At 39.9% G+C, this 24,587-nt stretch overlaps 1 protein-coding gene across 1 annotated transcript; it reads left to right on the top strand.

Moving 5' to 3' along the window:
- Positions 1-128: 128 nt before the first annotated feature.
- On the top strand, positions 129-24,087 carry CEP57L1 (centrosomal protein 57 like 1). Its single transcript, XM_021553785.2, has 11 exons — positions 129-198; positions 13,096-13,237; positions 15,051-15,230; positions 15,808-15,929; positions 16,352-16,468; positions 16,740-16,817; positions 18,489-18,587; positions 19,297-19,374; positions 19,477-19,706; positions 21,292-21,436; positions 23,589-24,087. Exons 2-11 carry the CDS (start codon positions 13,099-13,101, stop codon positions 23,802-23,804), a joined length of 1,404 nt encoding a protein of 467 aa, XP_021409460.2. The 5' UTR covers positions 129-198; positions 13,096-13,098; the 3' UTR covers positions 23,805-24,087.
- Positions 24,088-24,587: the final 500 nt, after the last annotated feature.

The following is a 24,587-nucleotide window of genomic DNA, read 5'->3' as shown; positions in this document are numbered from 1 at the left end:
GGCCGGGGGGCCCAATTGCGGCGGGGAGCGGCCGTTCCAGGGGGCTGCTGGGATATGTAGTCCGGCCAAAGGGCCGTCCTGTGGCCCTCGCGCGGGAAGACCACGTGTCCCGGCAGGCAGCGCGGCGCGCGGCCGGGATCCCGCCGGAGGTGGCTCGCTCGCTGGGATGCACGCACGGTATTCCCGCCGTCCTGTTTGGTGCGGGCCTGGGGGGTTCTGCGGTCTATCGCAGCAGGCTATGGAGCGCCGATGGCTGGCGGCAGCCGGGGGTGAAGCAGTCCTGGGATGTGTCCTAAGCGAGCGCGTCAGCGGGAGCGGAAGGACCGTCGGTGCTAGCGAAACGCATCCCGTCACACTTGGGATGGAGGAGAGATGGGAGGGGCGGGGAAATCCCCGTAATATTCACATTGAGCCACAGTTCAGCGGTGTTTTTATCCAGATTAATCCCAGGGGATTTTTTTAAATCCCAGTTGTGCAGGATCTGATGAACCTGGAGAAGAGAAGGCTCGGGGGGAATCTTGGCCGCGCATATATCCGGACATTTATTTGTGCCTAGAAGGAAGGTGCAGTGAGGATGGAGCCAGGATGTTCTCGGTGGTGCTCAGTGCCGGTATCAGAGGCGAAGGACTCAAACTGAAACACAGGAGCTTCCCTCTGAACATCAGGAAGCACGTTTTTTACTGTGGGGGTGACCAAGCGCTGGCACGGGTTGCCCAGGGAGGTTGTGGACTTGCTATCCTTGGGGATGCTCAAAAGCTGCCTGGACACGGGGCAACCTGGGTAGCTGTCTCCGGGTGGTCCTGCTTGAGGAGGGGGGGGTTTGGACCAGAGGATCTCCAGAAGTCCCTGCCAAACTCAGCCGTTCTGTGATTAAGTGTAATTTGCCACTAAAGAGGCTGGTATTGCTGCTTGCCTTGCTTTTCCTGCAGAGGCAAAAAAAAAAGAAAAAAGCTGCTGTTGATAAATTTATATTTTCAGCTAAGTCAGTTCCTTGATCCAGTTCACCTCTTGGCAGTGAAGAGGAGAAGAAAACAAGTGCAGAACTGTTTGCAGCTGTCACATTGAAGCACTAAAATTTTGAGTGTACAGAAAGGCAAAAGAATACTTGGGAGTAAATTAGAAACAGGACATTGGGCCTACATAGGGGCTTGCATAATTATTTTTAACTTCTCATGTACACATTTCCCACTCTAAAATTCGGATGTCAAAACTGAAGTTAAATGCAGAATGAGATTCTCTTATGCCACAGAAAGACACAGAAACCACTTCTGAGTCTAGGAACAGAGCCTGGGCAGGTTCACCAACACCATTCATCTTCAGCTTTCTTCTTTGTACAGAATCTGATTTCTTTATCCGCCATCACTTTTTCTTCTGGAACAGTTTCTTTAAAACGTGCATTTACCTGTACCTTTGAAGGAAGACTGGTCTTTTTTTTTCCCATAAAATCCTTTCTGCAAGGAGGCTGCATTGCCATTGTTCAGGAGGGTGGACAGGCCTGGACTGCTTCATGCAGCTGCTTCCTCCAGGCCTTTGGCACCCTCGTGAACAATGCATCTGCTGAAATCAGCACTACCTGTAATAAATATGAGTCTTGACTTCTCTAAGCACTTGAGGCCTCCACCCACCATAACTGATGGGTTCAAAGAAAATCGTTCTTCCAGTGCTTTTTATGTTGTTGAAGGGATTTTTTTTGTTTGTTTCTTCTGTTTTTTACATTAGCTACCAGTTCAGCTTCCCATCCCATTCTGTTGTCACTCATTATGGTCTCCCATTTTCCCATGAATGGGCATGTCACATCTGTTTGCTTTATTTCTATCTATATTTTGATCTCCAGAAGTTGGCTAGATCTTATTTTTCCCATCATGAGTTGTTGGGTGCCTCTGACAATGACAACATACATCCAAGATCAGAAGAGTGAACCAGATTCAGAGCTGGAGCTTTGGTGTTTTAGACTTTGGTACAGCTGTATTCACACACTGAATGCCAAGATTGATTGAAAGTCACAGCACTGCCTTTTATCTTTTAGAAGCTGTTTTTTCCACTGGCTCCAAATGAACTCTGGCTACAGGAAACAGATTGTGAAACTGGCTCCAAGGCCTAAACTTCAGATTTCAGCCCTTTGTTTTATAGATTTTAATGTAGACTTAGGGAATAGCAATGAGGATGGCTTTATTTTTTTTCCAAACCAAATCTCTGCAGTTTTCTGATACCAGGTCAGGCTTCTTTATGCACTGCAAGACATTGTGGAAATCAAGGTCAGAGGCTACCAGTGGAATTAATCAGAGCCCAAAGTTAGGGCAATGTGTTTGTTTGATTTGTGTGTTCACTGACTGCAGTTAATATGCTTGTTTTTGATCCCTAAAGAACGGATAAGAGAGAGGCAGAATTATGAAGGAAACAATCTGGCAACTCATCCAGAATTGCAGCAGTTGAGTTTTCAAAATGATAAGCTGAAGAAAAACAAATTTGTGGCTGTTTTAAATCTCAGTATTTCCTTCCTTCATGATTTATCAACTTCCTTTTTTTTTTTTTTTAAACTAGATAAGGACTTCTATAGCCTTCTTTAGACTTCTATAGCAGATGACATCCAACAGCAGAATTATTTTTGAAAATACAATGTCTAGTAATAGTATTCATGTTCTTTCTAAGATACAAGATCTAAAATACATTATATTTAGTTTTAAAAGTTCATTCCAGTTTCTGTATGTCACAAAAGAGCACTTTTCTCAAGCATGCATTTAGTCAAATACTGGAGAACTAATAATAACACAGTAAAACTTGTGCAGTCTAGAAGGAACTGCTTTTTAAATTAAATTCCTTCAACTGTTTTCCTTTACACTTGATTTTCTTAAGGCTTACTTCATTCCAATTGCTAAATACCTAAATAATTGGATGAGTCTTCAAAAAGTTCACCCACCCTTTTTAGATCTGTGTTTTGGCATGTTGCCACAATAAATGGTACTCCAGATTTAAATGCATTTTCCTTCACAACTACCCTCTGAGAAAACAAAGTTCTGTGACTCCTGTTTTGCAAAGAGACACCAAAAGGCCGGAGGCTGCTCCTCTACTGCCTTTGAACCCAAGCACCAAGTTTGGTGTCAAGTCCAAGCCATTTTGTCTAGGAGATGTGGCCTTTTTTTGCTTCTGAGTATGTGTTTGTACATCTAATCTGTTTTGCCCTATTATGTGTTGCAGGTGTACATTTGCACCAAACCCTGCCACCCTGCCTCCTTAGAGGTCACAAATACAGCAGAGATGGTTAAATTAAACACCAGCTTCTTCTTAGGAGACCAAATCTTCCATGCAGCAAGTCTGTGGAGTAGTTTAAGCTGGGGAGTGGGTTGCTTTGAGAAGAGCTGGGCTATGAACTAGAACTAGGCCAGAACTACAGGCCACTTAAAGTCCTGCTGGACGTTGCCAGCTCTCTAACTATACTTCACTGAATCTACTCCACTGTATAAATGTAACCTGAAACACTGAGAACTAGGAAAACAGTATGGGTAAACTGAAAGTGCAGTTCTGAAAAACTCCTTTGAGCAGCCACCTGAACTCTTGTTATTCTGTTTCTGGATAGAAATGTTTAGAATTGCCCCAGACTGGGCACCTTGCAACCTGTCTCCTCTTTGTTCCCATTTGTGGTCTAGGAAGTAGGTGGAGCAGCTCTAAGAGAGCTGAGTGGAACCTCTCCAAGCCCAGCAAGTCAGGGTCTTCTGTCGTAGGCACAAATGGCTTCAGTGCCTGCCAAAATTTGCTAGAGTGCTCACCTTCAGTACTGTAACCTGGGGATTGAAGAATTGCCTTTTAGCTCAAAGGCATTTATATTAACACCTCCTAACTATCAGGAGAGTGTCCCAGGTGCTCAGGAGGATTGCAAAACAAAAGGGAACCATTCATCACCTGGCTTGTTGAATTTGTGCCCTACTGGAAGGGATGGCAAATGAGTGGCACTAGTGTGAAGTAGAAGAGACACAGGGATCTGTAGGCAGTTATTCCTGGTTTCTGATCACTTTTCCCAGGCCAGTGCTGTTTTTTTATCCAGGAACTGTTTACTACAGAAATGCATAAATTAACCCCAGGACCCTGTTTTGATGATTGAACTAGATAGAACTCCTTGTTTTACTCTGTCTTTTTCCTCAGCTGTCTTGTCCTTGTTCGAGCCTCACATGCTTTTTGGAGCAGGGTCATAACTTCAAACGAAAAGGTGGTGACTCCCTGTTTCCTTCCTGCTCTTCCTCCTCCCAGTCTAGCATGGTGGTCAGGGATGAGGCATGAATGCTCCCCAGGAACTCCCACTTCCTGGCCAATGCTCTGACCACTGGGTAGCAGCACAGAGAAGGTGGACACTGTTTCCTCCAGCTGCACTTTAAAAGAAAAGGAACATTGCTTATTGGGAATTTTATATCTGCTGACAGCCCAAAAGGCCTTTTAAGCGCCTTTGGCAAGCTGTTAACACCGACCTTGGTGTTTTCCAGCAATAACACAAAGAAAAATGCTGTGACCAGCAGCCACATGAACTGAAGTCACAGACCAGAAAAGCTACAGAGACTCTTTATTCATTGTTTTAAAGAATAGGTTTTGGCACTCACGGGTAAAAGAGGACTCCAAATTCTGAGTCCAAAGAAGATAAAGGTGCCAAGCACCAGGGTGGGACTTCACCCACGTCTGTATTCATAGAGTTTCCTCACCCTGAAACAAAGCTCTTGTTAGCTCCTCACTGAGCTTGTTGCTTGTTTTGGATCTATACCTTCATTTCTTTTTCATGCAGGGGATGTAAGCCTGTCATTACCACACAGCCCCAAGGCTGAAAGGCTCATGTATCCTGAAACATCAGTCCCTTATTAGTCCAAATCCTCTGATTTATTAAGGTCACACAGAAAGGCAAGAATGTAAGTCAAGAACCTAGAGATCCACTAAATTTTCTTCATATATGCATAACTATTTGCATTCAGAAACTGCACATAGTTAACAGGGAAAAAATGCCTATTAAAAACTTTAGAATCAATTGAAGTTAGTTTTCTGCCTGCAGCATTGCACAGGATTTTGTAGCACTTTAGTCAGATTTGCTTTTTCTGTATCTCCAAAGCTGTGCAAGTTTAAATATACAGATTATATGAAACAAGTAATGCCTTTGACAGTTTTAAGTTTCCCCAGGCAACTCAGGGCAGAAGTAGTGAAAAAACCATTTCTAGACAAACTATTTGGCATTAATACCTAGAATATTGTGACTGAGAATGTATGCAATGAGAATGTTAGAATTGCTATGATTATTCTGAGTCATGTAAACTGGTGATATTTTTAAAAATCATTCTTCAACAAAATAGGTCTCCAAAATAGGTCTCCAAGATTGAAGAGTTACTTGAGGAGTTGCTTTCATTTTTTCTGCATATTTAAAGGCAACTATTTCAGACAAAATATGATTTTGGGAATAATTTCTTGCCTGGAGTGAACCTTATCTTTTCCTTTTCCTTGCTAACTTTTTTTTTCCTCATTCTGTTTCTTAGGCTGCCTGATGTACAAATGCAGAATGGAGTTTTTTGTTCCTTTCCAGGTGCCTAGCTATCGGCACCACAGGAATATATGAAAAACATGTAGGCGTGGTAGTTGGTAGAAAGAGACAAATCCTACTAATAATTACCCTCTTTGTGTTTCTCTGCTCATCCATGTCAAGCTTTTGTGGTTATCTGTCTAAAATCTGCCTCCTACTCCATCTTCAGGCTAGGTTAAAGGATAGTGGATGAAGAGACTGACACTTTCCCTGAGAAAGTATTGATAAAAACAGAAGTTTACTTTAAAAATAAATTCTGAAGCAACAGTGGGGACACAATCTGTGTCTTTCATCTGCCTAGAGGGCAAGTTACAATGTTCAAAACCATCTTTCAGTGATACCATTAAATATTTGAGATATAAAAGGTGAAAATTATAATGCAGTAAAAGTGTTTACTGTGAATGAGTCAACACCTGCAATAATCACCCCCTACCATCTTATATTTCTTCACTATGATTGTCATTTCAACCTACCCTTATATTTGCCCTGCCCTACCCTAATATGCGTTTTCCTTTTTGCATTTGCCTTTCTAATATCTAATTATTCTGCCTGTGCAGAGATATAGTCCTTTATACTGGCATGAGTTACCCTTGAAAACCTTCCCTTTACACGACAGCAAACCTTCCTTTTTATTTTTTTTTTAATTTTTTTTTCCCAAGGGTGTATTGCCAAAGCCAGTAATTTCTTTCTGCCTTCCAATTTATCAGGACACACCAAAATAAAGAAACTACATATGGAAGACTGTGGGGGATGGCATCAGCAGGAAATAACAGGGGACAGAAAAAGTAGCCTTTTCCATTCTTCACATAGAGTACTGAGAAGAACACCTTAGATCTCCACATTAGTCAGTATACTAAGGGCAAGTAGGATCTCTGGATTTTAAGTATAAAAGGAATAAACTTGATTGTTAATCTTGGTGATGGGGGGGGGGGGCAAGTGGGTATTTTTACTTTGAAAAAAATCCTAGCTTTTTGTACTAGAAGAGGGAGTAGGACAAAAGGAATACCAAATGGCAAAGGGCAAGAAACAAAGCAATAGGATCATGTAAATCCAATAAAGAGAGGAGATGAGGGACAAACCCCAAATGTAACAGAAGGTAAATGAAAGAAGAGGAACAGAACTGTGGGTGAAATGAGGAAGAGTATTAGTGATGATTTATAGTATTTGGGTTTTGTTTGATGCTTATTACAAAAATATTATGTTTAATTACTTTGGTCAGATTGAAGATATATAAATGTAATTATTTTGATAGCACTGTATTACAGGCTAAATGTTTTCATGCTAAGATAGCAGTTATTTCTAGGTAGGAATTTGCAGTCTTGTTCCTCTAAAGTTCAGTTATCATCTGCACATAGAGGTTAAAGCAATTTACACCAACTTGATTTCCCCACCAAGGGTTGATCGTGAGTGTATCATGTGCTTTTGGATGAAGGCCCAGGTGGATGAGGAATTTGGTCTGCTGCACTCATAGAAGAAAACAGCCAAACTCTAATAATATTTTGACCCAAGTTTGCATGCTTGATGCACTGCCAGGTTAGAATCCTTTCCCCAGAAATTGTTTAAAAATCACAATTTTTTTTTTATTTACTAGGTTGTTTCTTTACCTTGATCACAAAATAATCATGTAACTCATTCTGCTTTCTTTCTTCCTCTTTTTTATTTTTTGTTTGTATTCTTGTTCTCTCTTTTCTCTGTAACAAACAGGAACTAGAGAAATATCAGTGTAAATGCTTAGAAATTAAATGCTGACATAGTGAAAAGTCTTAAGAGTTTTGGGCGTTTGTTGGGTTGTTTATGGTTTGGAGTTTTTTGTATTAAAATGCCAGGTTTTATCCTACTTAACAATACATACGATGTCATGAGAAAACAGAGAATGCCATTTCTTTTCCTTTTCTTCCAAGAATGAAAAACAATGATTGTATGAAAGTTCTGTGTAGCACTTGATACTCCGAACGGATGGTCTTTGCTACAGTAGTATCAAAGAAGAGACTGGAAATTTAACCTTTTATGTATCCAGTTCTGAGACTGCCAGTGTGTCTTGCAGTTTGTGCAGAAAACTGCCACCCATGGATTTGGCTGTGTCAGTTTTTCAAAACACTCCCAGGTTCCTTAATTTCTCTAATAATTTTTTGCCATTTTTTATGGGCTTATTTAAAGTGGAAGTTGACAAAACTTAAAAAACACATTTAAATGCTTTATTGATTCAGTGAGGTTTCACTTCTTCTTAGTTCTGCAGCTGCTACCATTTCATGTCTAACCCACTTAAATTAAAAGAGACATGGAAGTATCAGCTGCTTAGATATGTCCTTAGCATTGTCATGTGTGTCAGTCTGATTAAAGTGGTTGTGTCAGGATGCTAGAGACTGGGTGTTCCCAGAACAACAATGCAATTTGCCCACAACATTATTTATTTCTTTTTTTTCCTCTGTGTAAGGGCTGTTCTTTGTCTGCTGGGAATAAGGCTGAGTGTTGCAGCATAGCTAGTACAGCTGACCAAGCTTTTCTCCCAGTTCTCAAAGGAAAGTGAAAGGGGAAAAAATACACTAGTTTAGATTGTGTCACAAAAATGGCTTCTCACATAACCATTAGCCAGCAAGACTTGGCTCAAGTAGACAAGGCAGCAGCCAGAATTTTGGGAGCTTCTTGGTATTTCCTGTGTTTGGGCAGTTCTTTAGACCTTCTCTTATGTCAGATAAACTGAATCAATCTTTGGTTCCTCTAAGACTTGGTTTTCAGTTATAAAAAAAAAAAAAAAACAAACAAAAAAAAAAAAAAAAAAAAAAAAAAACCACAATAAATTGTGCATGCCGGTAGGTCAGGCCAGAAGATAGGTATCTTTGTATTTCTTTCTGAAAAATGCTTTGATCTCCTTTTTATTTTTCCTCTTTAAAGGTTTTCTAACATCATCTCTTTCTTTGGTTCTAAAAGGTTGCCATCACAGCAATTTGAATGAACCAGTGTCCCTGTGAGATAGCAAACATCAGAGAATTTAGTGGAAGTATCCCTTAATTATCACATTATTAATTTAGTGTGTCTTTTGGGAGACTGTTAAGCCAGGATTATTCCTTGAGTCTGTAATTATTTACATGTGGGAAAAGCTTTTCCATATGCTGCTTTACAACATGAGACGTAATTGTATGTGTGGCAAAATGTTTCTGAACTTTTCACTTGAGGAGCCTTTTTTTGAAACTTTGTAATGCAGTGGCTTGCATTCAAGGGGGAGAAACACAGGGGAAGGGTGGAGGATGATGAAGAAGTCATAAGTGGTCTTTCTGTAACATTTGGGATTTCAGATGTGTTCAATAATTCTTCACTGTTAGTATACTTGCTTGGGCCAGACAGCAGTAACTAAAATGTCAATTGATTTTTACAGCAGCCCAATCCAGTACTCTGGAATTTACTGCAGGCCATATTCAGCAAAAGTAAATAGAAATGGTATAAAGGTAAATGGTATTTTAGATTAATCTGATGAAATGGGAAATTTTCTGTTTATCTTAAGGTACCAAACTCCAGTTTGCTTGCTGTTTTCTGAGTCATGAATGTCACATATACAGGGATGGACCTGGTGGGCTTGCTCCCCAGCGTACTTTGTGCAAGCTCACTCTCAGCCTGCATGTGATGCTGAGCCAAGAGGCAGAAGTGGTCCCATGGAAGGGACCAGCCCTTCTCATGCTCACATCCCCAGGGCTGAGCGCTCCAGCTGCAGCAAGGCAAGAGGTGGACAGAGTATTTGCATTAATGCAGTGCTGTCACAGAGCTAATGTGCTGTGCCTGGCATCGTGCACCATGCACACGGTTTCAAATGTGTGGCACAGAACTCCATGAGCTTCCTAGCTCAGACCTGGAGAAAAACATAGCTGGCTTTCCCAGGCTGATGTTTAATCACAGAATATTCATGGCAGGGACCCATGGACGCAACACAGTTACCCATGCTTGATGCAGCCGGTGTTGGAACCAGTTACTCTGTATTTTTCAGGGTAAAATGACACCGGGTGTCTGAGCATTGCTACTGCATCCACCAGCACACGCTGTGCTTTTTCCCATTAAAAAACCCAAAGGGCTATTGTTGACTCCAGATACGACCTGCACAGCACAAGTGCTTCACCCTGCTCACCACAGCAGTGTAGGCTGCTGAGGTGGGAGTGAGGCATTTCTTCCTTCTTCCCCTCCCCTCTGCATGTAACTGGGGTATTTGGTCAGCCTCTGTTTAATATGCATACCTCTCTCTTGGCTCTTGCCCAAACTCAAAGGAGTGCACTGCTTTCCTCAACCAAGGGCTTGTCTAAACAACGATATTCTGGCTGCTTTAATGAGTGTTGTTGTGCTAAATGCCCCTAAGCCTTGTGGAGTTACGTTAGTACAGACATTACTGTTTGGGAAGCAATATCTGCTTTGAAGCACCTCTCTAGGGCTGTGTACGAGGTATCCATGGCAATAGCACCATGGAATAAGAGAGTGATTTAAGCTTGCTGAATAAGACTTTTTAAAAAGCAAACCTGGTTGAGATGGTTTTATAGAAGCTTAAATACTTGGGGGGGGAAGTTGTGGTAGGACAGTTGCCGCTCAAGCATACGTCAAACTACTTAATTATTTCCTGATATGTTTCTTGTTGCAGTGGGCTGGAAGTGGCCATGATGTTTAGTGATGTCTTGGTGGTGTAGAGTGACCTGGTCCTTTTCCTGGTGTTCATGTCTTTGCCTGAGGTCTGCAGTGGTGTAGACATTCCTCCTGTGCAGTTTGGTTGCTATAAACTCTGTTTACCTGCTGAGATATTAGGACTTGTCTACACCAGAGCACCTCAACCAGGGTAATTATGCTGACACAGCCTCAAAGCACTATAGCAACCATGCCCTCAGCTGATCCACACAGCCTCTGTATCTGAGGAAGCTGTGGTAAAGCAGGGCGTCCCTAACTGTGTCTGCAGCAGAATTTCTGCAAACACAGGTGTCTCGGTCCTGTGGTGTTTTCTTTCACACCCTTTGCTGAGCCTGTGCTCTTAGGAGCAGCTTGGGGAGCTCCCCCCACCAGCTGGAGGGTGTTTATTTTCACATTAAAGTTGTGGGGTTTTTGTGCTGAAGCCCACTCGGGATTAGCTGAATCACCACCACCAGGCAGGTGAGCTGGCCTCTTCTCTTTCACTTCCCTTTGGTTTCACTTGCAGAACTAAAGGGGTTTTATTTCCCTTTCTGCTAAATAGGTGTCCCCCATGCCTCCCCCACCTTTGTATTACTGAGCTTGTCCACAAACTCTCAAATATTCTGCTTCTTTATTCCCTCCTTTTTTCATTATTTGATTCAGACCACTGCTCTCCTTACAACTGTCCACAGACCCATCTCCTTGGAAACAGCAGAAACTTGTGTATGTGAAAGTAATAAGGAAAGCAACTGATGTGTAGCTGTGCAGGCATGCAGGGGAGCCATGCTCCACTGGAGGATGTTGGAAAAGCGAGTCTCCACTTATGCTGACTGCCAGAAGGTTGGATGGTGTAAGCAAAAACCACCTTCTTCCTCTGCTGTTTCCAAAGTTGCCTTTTATTCACAGTGATGGTAGGAAAATTCTTGCTTGTGCATATGCTCACTTTTATGGACTTTTTTTTACAAGTCTTTTTCATCACCAATGTGAAGGGGTTGAATAGCAGCAGGAAAATTTTTAAGTATTGCTTATCTTATTTTCTGGAACTCCTTGCTGATGCACTGTACCATGCCAGGGCTATCTCCTCTCATGTCTTGGCCCTGACCACCTCTGTGGCCACAGGACTTTCTCATCCATGTTTTGAAGTTTCTGCTGCTCCTTCTGCTGCTTTGTGCCTTTCACTGCCATTGCCCATTGTGCTGTTGGACATGGTTGATAAACCTGGCCAGCTGTTATGGTCAGCTGGCTGGTCTTTCCCAGTCCTTAAGGACAGAGGTAGGGAGGCCCATGAACAGCTTTTGTGGCCACGAATGTGGTGGGGTCACCAGACAGTGATCCACCTCTTCCAAATGATGGTGGGCTACCTGACTGTCTGCTGCTGCCTACCCAGCACTGAGACCTTGTGGCCTGGCCTTGACTAAGATGGCAGCAGGGCCCCATGGAGAAATCTTTGGAAAAGACCTGTGGCACAAGGGTAATCTAGATAGACTCCCTCTTTGGGACCGAGTGGGGCTGCTCTGAATAGTGTGACCTCGGGGGTGTTAGCGCACAAAAGTGGTGATGGCTGGGAGGCCCCAAGTCAAGCAAGCCCTCATGAAGAGTTGCTCATGTTGACATGTCTGTGATGACAGTTTGGAGGAAGAAAGAAGGATTTCTGCTTGCCTTCAGTATAGTGCATACCTTGAAGAGGCAGTGTGTCTGGAAGATTTTTTGTTTGTTTGTTTTTTATACAGCCTTTGGAACAGGCTGTAAGAGCTGCAAGTGCTCCTAGAAACTTTTTTTGTTACTGTAAACTTTTTCCCTTGTTTGCCACCTAGTATGAATGGCTTCTCCTGGTGTGTGCTTCATCAGCAGGCTCTAGTCTTGGTCTCTTTCTTCCTTGTGTTACTAAATACCTCCTTTGGGTGATTGTCTTGGGGACTAGCATCTGTAAATAGCCTTACTCAGGTAGGAAGACTGTACTAGTTGCATGCCTTGTATTTTAAACACAAGTGATACAACAATCATAATTCTTATATCACTGATCCTTCAAATAAGCTGTTTTTCTATTAGCTGAAGCTGTATAGACTCTTTGCTTCTTACACTGTACCAAAAGCAATGCTTGATTCTACTTTGATAGGTAACTGCAGGATGATTTCAAACTTGCTTTGACTTCCTAGAGGTTGTATTAGCCTAAAGCACTTTCTGCACATTTCAGTGTCCATGTCTTGAGTATCAAGAAATATTTCTACTTGACAGGGTGTGAACTGTCTCAAATGTGCTTCTCATAAAACAAAGAATGTGAAGGGGTGGAACACGAAGGGAGTGAAGAAACAGGACTTAATACATGCGCCTGATAATGGAGATAATACTGAGGATATTGCATATTAAATATCCTCCTGTTATCTCAACACTAAATGAGGAGAACTTTATTAGGTAATAAGGGTTCATTATTTACTGTATGTAATTTGGTTTTACATCCAAAAAGATGGGAAGAGGAGCACTAAGGAGACAGCACTATGGAAACAGGCTGTAAAACCTGGAATGTTTGCTCTGCAGGGAGCACTTAGAGTTAAGACATTGAAGTCTGTAAAACAGTTAGTAGAAAATGCTCTTGATACTTGGGTTTTTAAAGGACAAAAAATAGCATAAGTTATTAGAAAGCACCTACAAAAATCTTGGAAAATTTTGGTCGGTCAAAGTGAGCTGTGTTTTTTAGTGTTACGAAAGATATTGTTTTGGAACTGCATTAAAAGGCAGGGTTCTTCTGGTGGGGTGTGGATATTATTATTGTTGATCTTGTTGTTATTACTATTATTATTATTTTGGTGTACATTATCTGGTTTGATATAAACAGAGCCAGGAACAACCCAGTGACATACTTCTGAAAAAAAGGCCTTTTAAAGAAATAATGTCATTAAATGTCTCTCTTTCTACAGGCTATGGATACTGAATCAAAGAACAGTTTCATAGGAAGTTTTCTTCAGCCACCAGATTGGAGGTTTCCTGCAGCCTTTGTTTGTGTAGAATCAAAGTTGGCAGCTGCTGCTGGTGACAAGCCTTCTCTCCCAAATAACCAAGGTATAGCCAAAATATGTCCTTAAAACAGTCTTTTTAATTGTTCCATGTGAAATCTCTTGAGCAAGCTCCCCATCCTATTTGACTGAGTTCAATGACTTGCTGCAGTTATCAGTCTGACATTAAGACAGGATGTATATGTGTCCTGAGGGAGTAGTCTCCCTGAAGTCATACATCTAGAATGGAAACCTCTGCAAATCTTCTAACATCCTTGTAAACTTTGGCTTTGAAATTTGTTTAACTTAAAATCGTCAGACTTCCTCTTAAAGCAAGAGAGAATGCTTGAAACTCAGTAGAAGTAGTTCATGACTTCAAATGAAGTAAAAAAAAAGATCATTAGTATGGTGCAGTAACCTGAAAATGGCTTTGCATAGTGCCATTTGACTGCTTACAGCTTAAAATCACTTCTAAGGGCTTTTTTTTTTTTTGGTGTTTTTTATTTTGTTTTTTCCTTTTGTTTTGTTTGGGGTTTTTTGCATGGTATGTTTCCTTGGGAGAACTTTTGAACAGCTCAGACTCCCAGGAAAGTTAGCAGCATGAAAGTTAGTCCCTATGAAATATGGTTGTCATGTGCCTTAGTGACTACTCTCTGGAGCTCACAAGGCAACTGCTTAGTGGCTTAGCATATCTGGAGTGCCTGGGGAATCTTAAGTCCATACTTGGACTTACTATCATAGACAACTTTGCTACCTTGCACAGACATAGCCTATGAGTGTGCATGTGATCATTTTTCTTCACCTGAAAAATTAGTGATTTCTGTAGTTATCTTATTTCATACAGAGTTTGGGCTTTTTTGGATTGCAGTGATCAGTTTAGTGCTATGTAGCTAAGTGGTTAAGGAAATGTTTGTCATGACAATAGAAAGATGGAAAAGGTGGTCCCACTTCATCCTTCTGCTTTCTGGTATTTCCTTTTTGGTTTGTTTTGAGTTTTTTGTTTGATGTTTGTTTGGCTTTTTGCTGTTTTATGGTTTGGTTTGGGGTTTTTTTGTTTGTTTGTTTTTAATGGATCTGTGACAATATGGTGAAAGTTGTTACAGAGGTAGCAATATTTGATGGTATTCTTTTGATGAGAGAGTTTGGAATAAAGAAACTGTCAATTATAAAATGTGAGAAAATAAGCCTGACATGTTGCAGGACATGGCTTAAGCTTCCACAGATGTGTATGCTTTATGCGAGCTAGCAGACTTTTTCTTGTAGCTGAAATTGCAGCTTTTATTTTTGGTATAATTCGACACATACTGATTTGAGGCTGAAAACAAAATCTTCCGGACTGGTTTCCATGGTTTAAAGAATCATCAAATACAAGATAACAAGATATTAGATGTTGAAACATTACCATTTGAAACAATAAAGTATTTAACAATGTATCCTTTGCTAAATTGTCCTTTTTATCTACTTTCTCCCCCTGTTGTGAGCATGCTTTCTCTTTTTAATCTGTCCAGGCCAGTTGCCTTACCCTAAAAACTTATGACCTCACTTGGGTGCCTGTGATCTCTGCTTCTATTTAAAGACAAGGCCCAAGGGTTTATTATATTCTACTTGCTTATTTTTGTGCTTGCTGCCATTTGGAGTGAAAATAGTTTTGCTTATAGGGCCGGAGCTTCATACCTCAGTTAATGCAGGAAATACATCCATTTTCTCCCATTTATGTTCTGCGTATGTTAGTGTACAGCTGGGGAATATTATTAATTTTGGGAGTGATACTAGGAAGAAAATCCAGGTAGTATATTTCAATGTGAAGTATTTTCTAATAATGATAATCATCATCAAATAGGAGCTGTTACTTAAGGCGTAGCTGTTGTGTTGTTTGCTAGCTGTAGTGGCAGCCCTGAAAGCTCTGCAGGAAAAGATCCGCCACCTAGAGCTGGAGAAGTCACAGGCTGAAGATAAACTGTGCAGCCTCTCCAGAGCAGCTGCTCAGTACAAGAAGATCTTAGAGCACAAATCCTACAAGAAGGATGCAGCACATCAAGAGCTGATGCAACAGAGGAAAGGTATTTCTTTGGAGTGATAAGGTGTAGCCACAGCAACACTAAGACTGTATAATCCAGGGAGTGTTTTGTCTTGAAAAACTGCTAATTAGTGCAACTTCCTTTAATTTTTTGCTTCAGAACTGAGGAGGGACAGGAGCTTGATAATTGCGGATCAAGTTGAGGTATTTTTTACATATATCAACCAAGTATTACATAAGCCATAAAGCAATTTTAAAGACTAATGATTTTTCAGGTGGTGAGTTTACTCCTACAATAAGCAAGCAGCTGCTTACATAACACTGCTAGCTTGAGAAAAGATAGAAGAAGAGAAGATTCTCCTTTCTCAGATTCTGGTTAGGTATCTGCTGATACAAATCAAAGTTACTGCAGTGCTCATGCCTTTGGAATTAGACACTAGCTTTGGAAAAACATTTTGATTTTTATGTCTTATATATAACATACATTTTAACCTCATTACTTGTACAGACTAACAAAACTGTTCTTGCGTGTTTTGAAGCCAGAGAATTCTTCAATGATATGACAGTGGCTAAATCTGTAGCTCTCTTTGCTGTACTGAATGTCTTGTTTCTTTCTGTAGATTCATATATGCAGTTAAATGCAGCACAATCCCGCTGCTCCCTGCTGGAGAAACAGCTGGATTACATGAGAAAGATGGTTTCCAGTGCAGAACTGGAAAAGAAAATTATTTTAGAACAACAGGTGAAGTCCTTTAGCATAATAACGAAGTAGTGACTTAGTTCAAAGGTATAGAAATGTGCAGGATCTGAAGTTTTTTGTAGTCATTGTTTTTCCTGAGGTCTGCTCAGGCTGTTAGCAAACAGAAGCAATTTAGTGTATGGCTGATGACAACTGTTCAATGAATTGTATGAAAAGCTCCCTGGGTGGAACTCCTAATGAGCAAAGCCATGCTAATACTTGCACACTTGGTAGACAAAAAAGCTGCTGGAAGCTTAAGTCGTCTTTGTTTGCCTGGTATTTTTCATCACTTTGCAATTTAAAAAATATGGAATTTAAACTAATTAAACACCTTTATTCTGGTGTGGGGTGGTTTGGTGGGGTTTTTTTTCTGTCTGAAACAATTTCAGTCAGTTGCCAATTCCATTCTTGCTTATTTTCTCCAGGCTCAGCTTCAGAAAGAGGAAGATCAGAACCGGTTGGAACTGCATGCAAAACTTGAAAAGCTTGAAATGCTAGAAAAAGAGTGTCTTAAAGTTACTGCTGCTCAGAGAATTGCTCAAGTAAGTTGCACAGAATGACAGTCTGAAAGTCATTTGGTATCATTTTATGGCATACTATTAATAGTGCTAAGTTTTGTAAAAGTTACCTCTGTTGAAGCATATCTGACTGAATGCCACGTTGGCTTCGTGTGCATGAGTCTTTTTTCAGTCTGGGCTTTAAAAATTCATACTGTCCAGTTTTATCCTCATATTATAATTGTGAGCTCCTCCAGACTTCTGATTCAGCATGACAATTTGAAGTGGGACTTAGCATTCTTGCCTTCAAATTCAGGACAAGATCAAACACTTAGAAGAAAAGCTGTGTAAAGAAGAGCATCGGCATAAGCTAATACAAGACAAAACTACTCAGGTAGACTGAAAATATTTTATTTTATCTTATGTTTTAGTACTGAAGAAAGCTATTCTCTCTGTTCAAAATGCCCTTCTTGTTTTATTACATTTTAACTCCTCATGTTCATTACCCAGGCAGAACTGCTGGAATAATTTATAAGCTACATATTAGAAAGCTTGCCAGGTGTGTTTTGTATCTCAATGAAGAAAGGTTCTACTTGGGTTTGTATTACTGATACAGTTCATCAGCCTCAACACTGCTCTAAGTGACCCAGGTGGAAAATTAATTTCTAGAAAATCTGTAACTGAATCGGGTTAACTTAATTTTCAGTAACTCAAAAATGTCACATATGAAGCCATATGAGGTTGGCTATTATGTTTGTTTTCCTCTCTTTGTTAAGATCTGTAGAAATCTAATACATAGGGCTGAACTTGGAAAATCCTTAATCTGATGTGTTGTTCATCAAATGAGATCTTGTATAATTCATTATTCTGTGAAGCCATAATCGGTTTGTTGGGCCAGCATCCATCTGAGAGAGGAGTATTTGCAAAGAGAGCAAAATGATGAAACCTTTTGTTAAAGGGGCAAGGCATTCCAAACCTCACTTTGTGCTTAAGTAGCAACCAGCTTGAAAGAGAGACCAATTGTGGGGGAATTCCCTTGGGGTGAGGTGGGGGCTGCAGTGCTGAAGAGTAATATTGGAAAGTAAGCAAAGTTGATGCCTTAATTTAATTAATTAGTGCTGTCAGCTCTTACACTTCATCCAAGGATGATGGGTTTTCATCAACCCAGGAAGCTTTAAATAACATGCAGATTTGCAGCCCAGATGTCTGACCATCTCCAGAATCCAGCAGAATGACACAGTGGAAAACTTGTAGATTTTTGGTTTCTTGCTTAGACTGCATACTGCTGCAGAGCAAAAGGCCTAGTACAGAGATTTTATCTTCTGAGAAACATAGTAAGAATGACTCTCCCAGAGCAGATAGTCTAAACATTTGGTCAAGAAAGGACTTAGATGCAGTAAACTGAGTCCTAAAGTAGTGTTAGTACCATCTTAATACACTGCAGGATGGATTTAGGTCTGTTGGATCTGAGCTGGGAAGCACAGGGTGTGGTGTAGTTCAGTTCCTCTTGATGACAGAAAAGACAGAATATTCTCACTTTAGTGGTGGACCTCCAGCATTGTTTAGCTGGAACTGTAACACATGGCAAAACAGTCCTTGTCCTGTGTTTAATTGGGGATGATTATCATCCTGTTTATCATGGGCCTTGATAGCAATTTTGAACCACCAAGTAGTATAAGGTCCAGCAGGTTTGACCTTAATGTAACACAGACAGTCCTCAGATTGTAGGAGTCAAATGTTCATATAATTTGGATTTTATGATCAGATCCTCAGCATGTGGCAGGATTGGCTTATCTCAGTTGCTGGTTGTCACAGTGGAAAAATACAGCTGCTGCTGCAACTGAATATGAAAATGAGGAATACTAAGAGCTGCAAGATCTGCCTGATACCCCACCTTCCTAGTAATCTGTTCAGGTTTTAAGAGTAGCTTATGCCTTCCAAGGACAATTAATAGTGCCCTTAATTGGTTCTTATCCATGCATGAAAGAGAATTAATTTAACCTTGCTATTTCACACTTCTAATATCACATTAAATGGCTGTTTTCTTTTTTGCTTATTGCCACAGCTTCAAACAGGATTTGATATAAACAGAGTTTTGATGTCTTCAGTAACATCTCAACATGAACCTGAAAAGGCAAATGGGAAGAACAAAAAACTTAGGAAGGTAATGTGGAAATTTTATTAGCATATTATTGCTGATAGCATCTGACTCGCACAGACTGGAATTTGTGAAAAACAGTGATGTAAGAGGCACTTGATTCATCTGCTGCACTTTACTTCTAAAGTGACAAACAGTGCTGAATAACTCTTTTTAGCCTCTTTTTTCTTTCCTTCATTAATTAAAATGGTACTGTGGCTGGTAGGACATCACAGGAAAACCTTCCCTTATCAGCTTGACAGTTACCTCTGTTAAAATCTTGCTGCCGTCCCCCATGTCCTGTCTTAGCTCCCTTTCAGTTTACCTGGGAAAAATTGTTTCCAAAGGAGTTTTGGCTCAGCATCTTAAGGTGGTGTGTTTTGGAGGCATTCCTGAAATCAAGAGAATTTATTTTGCAACATATGTTACAGATCAGTTAAAATTTTGCAACTGTGGTTTTGAAAACTTAAGTAAATAGGTTCAATTCCTTTAATGTTAGCCTAATTGTTAAACAATCTCCCACATGCATATGGAATAAAATTTACTTGTGTCAGCTATTGGAAAGTCTTATTTGTTACACATACAGGAGGGATTTTTTTTTTTTTTTAACCAGAAGAAAACTGAGGTGATGCATTTCACTTTGTATTTACTTGAATTTTACTTACTGAAAAAAAGGTTTAAGATTGTACTCTTGAGTTAGCAGATTGGAATTTTTTCTTATATTTTCTTATGGCAGAGAAATCCTACAATGAAGAAAATGCAGCTTTCACAATTATATGTAAAGGCTGGTGAACTACCTTTTGTGGCTGGGAAGGTAGGTGAAAACCACTGTTGTCACTAAAGTGACATCTACAGTTTGAGTAAGGCTGTGTAGTAGTTAATTACTTCTGTAAGCCACTGATCTTTCTTCTTTAAGTCTGTCAGCTCCAGCCACTCTGTCAGCGCAAATGTACAGAGTGTGCTGCACATTATGAAGCATCGCAATCCCTGTGTCTCATCACGAGCACAAAGAGGAGCTACAGCTGGGATTTCAGGGCACAGTGCACTTACAAAATCTGTATCCTCTTGTTCCACATCACCCACTGCCACCAGGAGCTTTTCAGACCTTCTGCTGGCCTTTCAAGACAAGCTGGGCCAAATGAGCTCGTGAGTACCCATTGTTGGTGTTGTGTAAACGTGACTTCAGCAGTAGCCCTGAGAAGTGGCGAGGTGCTGTAGTCGAGCCCAGCCTGTTTTTGTTATAGGACTGCTTGTTGACAGAATGACCCAAGCAGGCTTGACTAGTAGGATTTTTCTCATTCAAAAAATTCTTTCTATCCTGGTGTTTCACTGGTCTTGTTTTTCTGCCTCCACAGCCTGTATTTAAACAAGCTGCTACTGAAGTAGCAGCTACAGCAAATGATAAGCCTTTCAGACCTGTGCTTCTTAGACATTTTAAACATTTTCTGAGATATACAGAGTAAATCAAAATTTTTCTCCTGGAGAAGGCTGCAAAGCTGGTGCTGATATTGAGTAGGCCTGCAGGATACAGTCAGTCTGATTGGTGGAATGGGTTAGTACAGCTCTGGCATGAACAGTCCTGTCACAACATCTCTCCTGTTCCTTTGTACTCACTCCATGTTCTTTCCTTACCTGTGTACCTGCTGGGTCTTTGTGCTGAGTCAGTCTGGTGCTCGTACCCTTTACTTGTTGATAGCAGAACTTGCTGATCCTGTAAGGGGTTGTGAAAGAGGGATGGTCTCCTGCCAGAAAATGGGCAGGGTGTGGAAGAAGTTAACACTTCAGATGGGAGTGTATGTATCTTTCTAGCCATGCAAGTAAATGTGGATTACAACCTGTTGTGTTCTTAGGCATCTTCCCATTAATGCAGGCTTGTGGGACTGTGGGCCAAAGCTCTGTAGCTGGTCGTAGCAGACATGTCAACATGATGAGCTGTCATTTGAACAGAGGAGGATGTACTGATTAAACCAGTTAGGATGTTGATGCTGATTTGAAATCCTTGATGTGGTAAAATTTAAACTGGCAAGCAATCTAGTGTTCAAAAAGCAATGTCTAGCTTACTCTTGGCAGTTCAAGGACAGTTTTGTTTTTAATATAGCAACAACGAGTTGCTTCAATGAAACTGTCAAGGAGAAGCCATTAGTCAGAAGTCAGAAAAGAAGCTCTGACCTTTGTAAAGGGATTACTTATCTAAGAGGGGATCTCTGGCTTCAACTTGTTCAGGTATCTGGGTATCAAAATCTACACAGTTTCTTTTACTTAATCTAGTTAGTTTAATTAAACAGCCCACTTTGCTGTAGATCTTTTTGAGTAGAATATTTGAATTTGAGTAATTTGTGAGAAAAATTGTAACTTGAATGTACTAATTTAAAAAATCCTTCCATGTATTACACTAAGCCTTCAAAGTCTGTGCTAAATTGGCAGGAAGTGAAAATGTACTGCATAGCTGCTGTTCACTTTTCATTTTTCACACTGTTACATATGTAGTTGTTATGCCTGTGGGAAGAAGGAGAAGTAAGATGGACATCAGCTAAAAATTTGTAATGAGAAAATCAGACTCACAGGAAAACCTTTTCCCTTTCTCATGTTAATATATTCCAGATTAATGTGTATTGTGTCAGAATGGAAATAATGCTAAATCTCTGTACCCTGCACGAAATGACTAGGAACTCCTGCAGGAAGAAATCCTAGAGACTGTATCATGAATACTTAGATTGCCATTCTTTAATAGTGAGCATCAAGAACTTCTGGAGCAGATACGGGAGACTCAAGACTCCCAAGCTCATGAAGACCTGGAACAGGAGCTGGATTGCCTCATAAAACAAATGGAGATGAAAGAAAAACAAATATCCAAGCTGAAAAAGCATCAGGCTACTGTAAGAATGAAATGTAAACTCTCTAGCTACTAACATTTTTGTTGAAACGCTGCCACAACTCTGCCTCCTGTTGTCATCAGCTAGAATGTCACTGCAATGTTTCAAGCCAAGATGTTCCAGTATGTGTGATTATAATTAGACTGCTGGTTCGTATTTTTGTACCTACAATTTCTTCATTTGATCAAGAAAAAGTGCTAGTACTTACAACTGGCAGTTATGAATATATGCTGGTGGGAAAGCTTCCTGCCCTGTGGCAGTTCTGCAGTACAGAGCTCAGTTGCACTGTCTGTCACTTCTGCTCACCATGTTAAGACAAACTGTTGAAATTTCATTTCTTTATATCCTATCCCTCAGGGGAATGAGAAAATAGAAGCTGTAATTTCTGTACAGACAGGATTAAATGTCTTTTATATTACTGAAACTTTGAAGCTTTTTTTGTTAACTAGTCTGTTGACCAGAGCTTCTCCAAAATCATAGCTGGGCAAGCCTTTCAGTTTTCTTTAACCTTTAAACTGCCAACATTCTGTCAGTATTTAGTTTAGAGCCATAGATAACAACTTTTCATACATGCCCATATAAAATCCCTCTTCTGTAGTTGAACAGCCTAACTCTTTTGTAGCAATTTGGTTTGGGCATATGATTAAATATTCAATCCATAGTTCAGTCTGATTGTTTCTGTTTTTTCATCTTATGTTTCAAGATAAATACTCACCTGAGAACTTTGCTTATACAGGAAACAAAACAAAATTCAGTGTGAGACCTTATGAAAAGAGGAGGATATAGTTAATTTAAATCAGTTTTATTCATATTCATATTCATTTTTGATGGATTTTACTTGCTTAAACTTTTTATTGTCCATGTAATTGCAAGCATAGAGGTGCTTTATGTCATAGCAGACATGTCAGACTTGCATATTAGCAATATGGACAAAGGGCATTGACTGCTGAGTTCTCACTGCCTCTCTTGGCAGTGTCAGCTGTTTTTTCTTTTTGATAAAACTCTTATATTCTTGAAGACCCAACAATTAAGGTGTTCTCTTTTCCTCAAAATCTTGCTGTTTTCATCCTCAGGAACCTAAGCCACTGGGCAACAACTGCACCTTGGTTTCTTTCTTTTGTATATCTTTATGGCCACAGTTTGTTTTGGGATGATGAAGAGTAGCACCTACAATGTGGTGCAACCTTGTTGTCATCTTTGCCTCTTACCAGTGTGCAGATCTTCTGGCAAGTACTCCATGCTCTGGTACAGCCTGGTCAGAGCACACCCTTAGGGTCTTGCTGTAAATAGTAGTGTCTGTATGATTACTGTCCATGCATATATCAATACAGGCCATTCCTCTAACTCCCTGGCCTGTATTTTTTTTTTTTTCTGGTGCTTTTGCACACAGACATTTCCATTTGTATTTTATACAGGCCAGTCTTAATATTTCTAACGCTTATTTCTTTTTTGAGAACCTGCCATACTAAAAGTGCCATGCTAATCTCTGTGTTTCACAGTTAATAATATGTTCTAGAAAGCAATTAAAGTTAATTATTTTTAGAAATGGACTTAAAGCCTAAATTGGCATTTGGAATGCTTCCAGCCTAATTTTATCTTTGGGAAGTGACCTTTTCATGCCAAGTGCAAGTCAAGGCTCATTATTTGACATTTTAAAAAAACATTCTTTAGCAATTAACCCTATTTATTCTGTTTTCCATTTTTGTTAAGGAGGCTTCAAAATAAACTTCTTAGATCCAGTAACTGATAATTAACAGTATACGTTTTAGAGGTTTATTGTTTTTTTAGAAGTTTATTGCTTTTTTTTATTAGGGTAGTACAATCTGAAATGGAAATAAACTGTTGTAAATATAGATTATTAAGAGATGATGTTCCAGCTGTCTCAATAAAGCATTTTTATATTAAGAGTGATGGGATTCAACAACTAGTTAAGTGTGGGTGAGGTAATTTTTCTGTGGTGGTTTCTTTATGGGCAAGGTCAGTTTTCTGTTAAGTGAGACAAGTGTGCAAGGTTACAAAGATTAAACTTTTCTTTTTTTTAAAATGTCTCTTAGTCATCTGTAGTTTGGAGTTCAGTAGAAGTCCAGTCATCTCTACAGCTGTGGGTCTTTGGAGTATGTAACATGCTAATTAGTAATTTTTTTTTTTTTCCTAGGTGCAGAAATTAAAGAGAAAAACTCAGAAATTGAAGCAAGGGGCAACTCATGTCGAACTAAAGTGTGATGAACAAAAGGAAGCAAATGAGATTGCAGTCACTGTAAAGGAAAGTATTTCTAAACCTTGTCCCCGACAGAAGAGCAGAAGTTCTCTTCAGCTGCTAAAAGCTGTGCAGCAACTTCAGCTATCTCTGAAAAAAGATTATGTCATCTAAGAAGAAGAGTTCTGAAGTTTGTTATGTTTGAAGTTTTTGAAGTTGTCTGACATGTAATAAATTTTTAGTTGCACAAAATACCTCTTAAACTGGATACAGTAGACATGTACATTCTAAACTGCCTACTCTCCAGCAGGTCAGTTTGTTCACCTTAGAATTAATTTTCATGTAGTGTAGCTATAACTCAACTACACTTCCTTGTAATGAAGTGTTTTAATGGACTAATCAAATGTTACTATTTGTTAACTTCTCAAATAAAATTTTATACTTCTTTTACACTGTATGTGATCTTTCATGTCCTATTTCCCTGGCTACCAAGGAGGTATTCAGAGCTTGCTTTTCTAGAATGACTTGTGCTAGTCTTCTGTACAAATAAAAACAAAGGTGTTCCTTTCTCTAATAACTGAATTTTCAGATCACTGTGAATGAGGAAGAAGAAGTATTTATATATGTTTTCATTATTATTATTACTATTTTAGAAACTCTATTGACAGTGTTAGGGACAGCTGGGGTCTAGAAGCACAACCCATGACCTGGTTTAGCCACGAGAGTATGGGAGTGTTCTTGATATGTGCGTGGGAGAGACCACTGCCAAGTGCTTGAGTGCTTATCTTCTCTTTAATAGAACCTGCTTCTAGAACAGTATACAGTGACTGAGCAGGAGACTGTCATAGAGGATTCCTTCAGCTGTGTACCTGTTACCAATCTTCTTATTTATGAATTATTTCTAGCTTAGAAAAGTGCTTTGTATGTTTAAAGCTGCTTAGACAAAATTCAAAGCAT

Source organism: Lonchura striata, chromosome 3 (assembly GCF_046129695.1).
Source record: "Lonchura striata isolate bLonStr1 chromosome 3, bLonStr1.mat, whole genome shotgun sequence".
NCBI classification, from domain to species: domain Eukaryota; kingdom Metazoa; phylum Chordata; class Aves; order Passeriformes; family Estrildidae; genus Lonchura; species Lonchura striata.
Note: the sequence above shows the minus strand (reverse complement) of the source record. Positions and strands in the feature narration are given on the sequence as shown.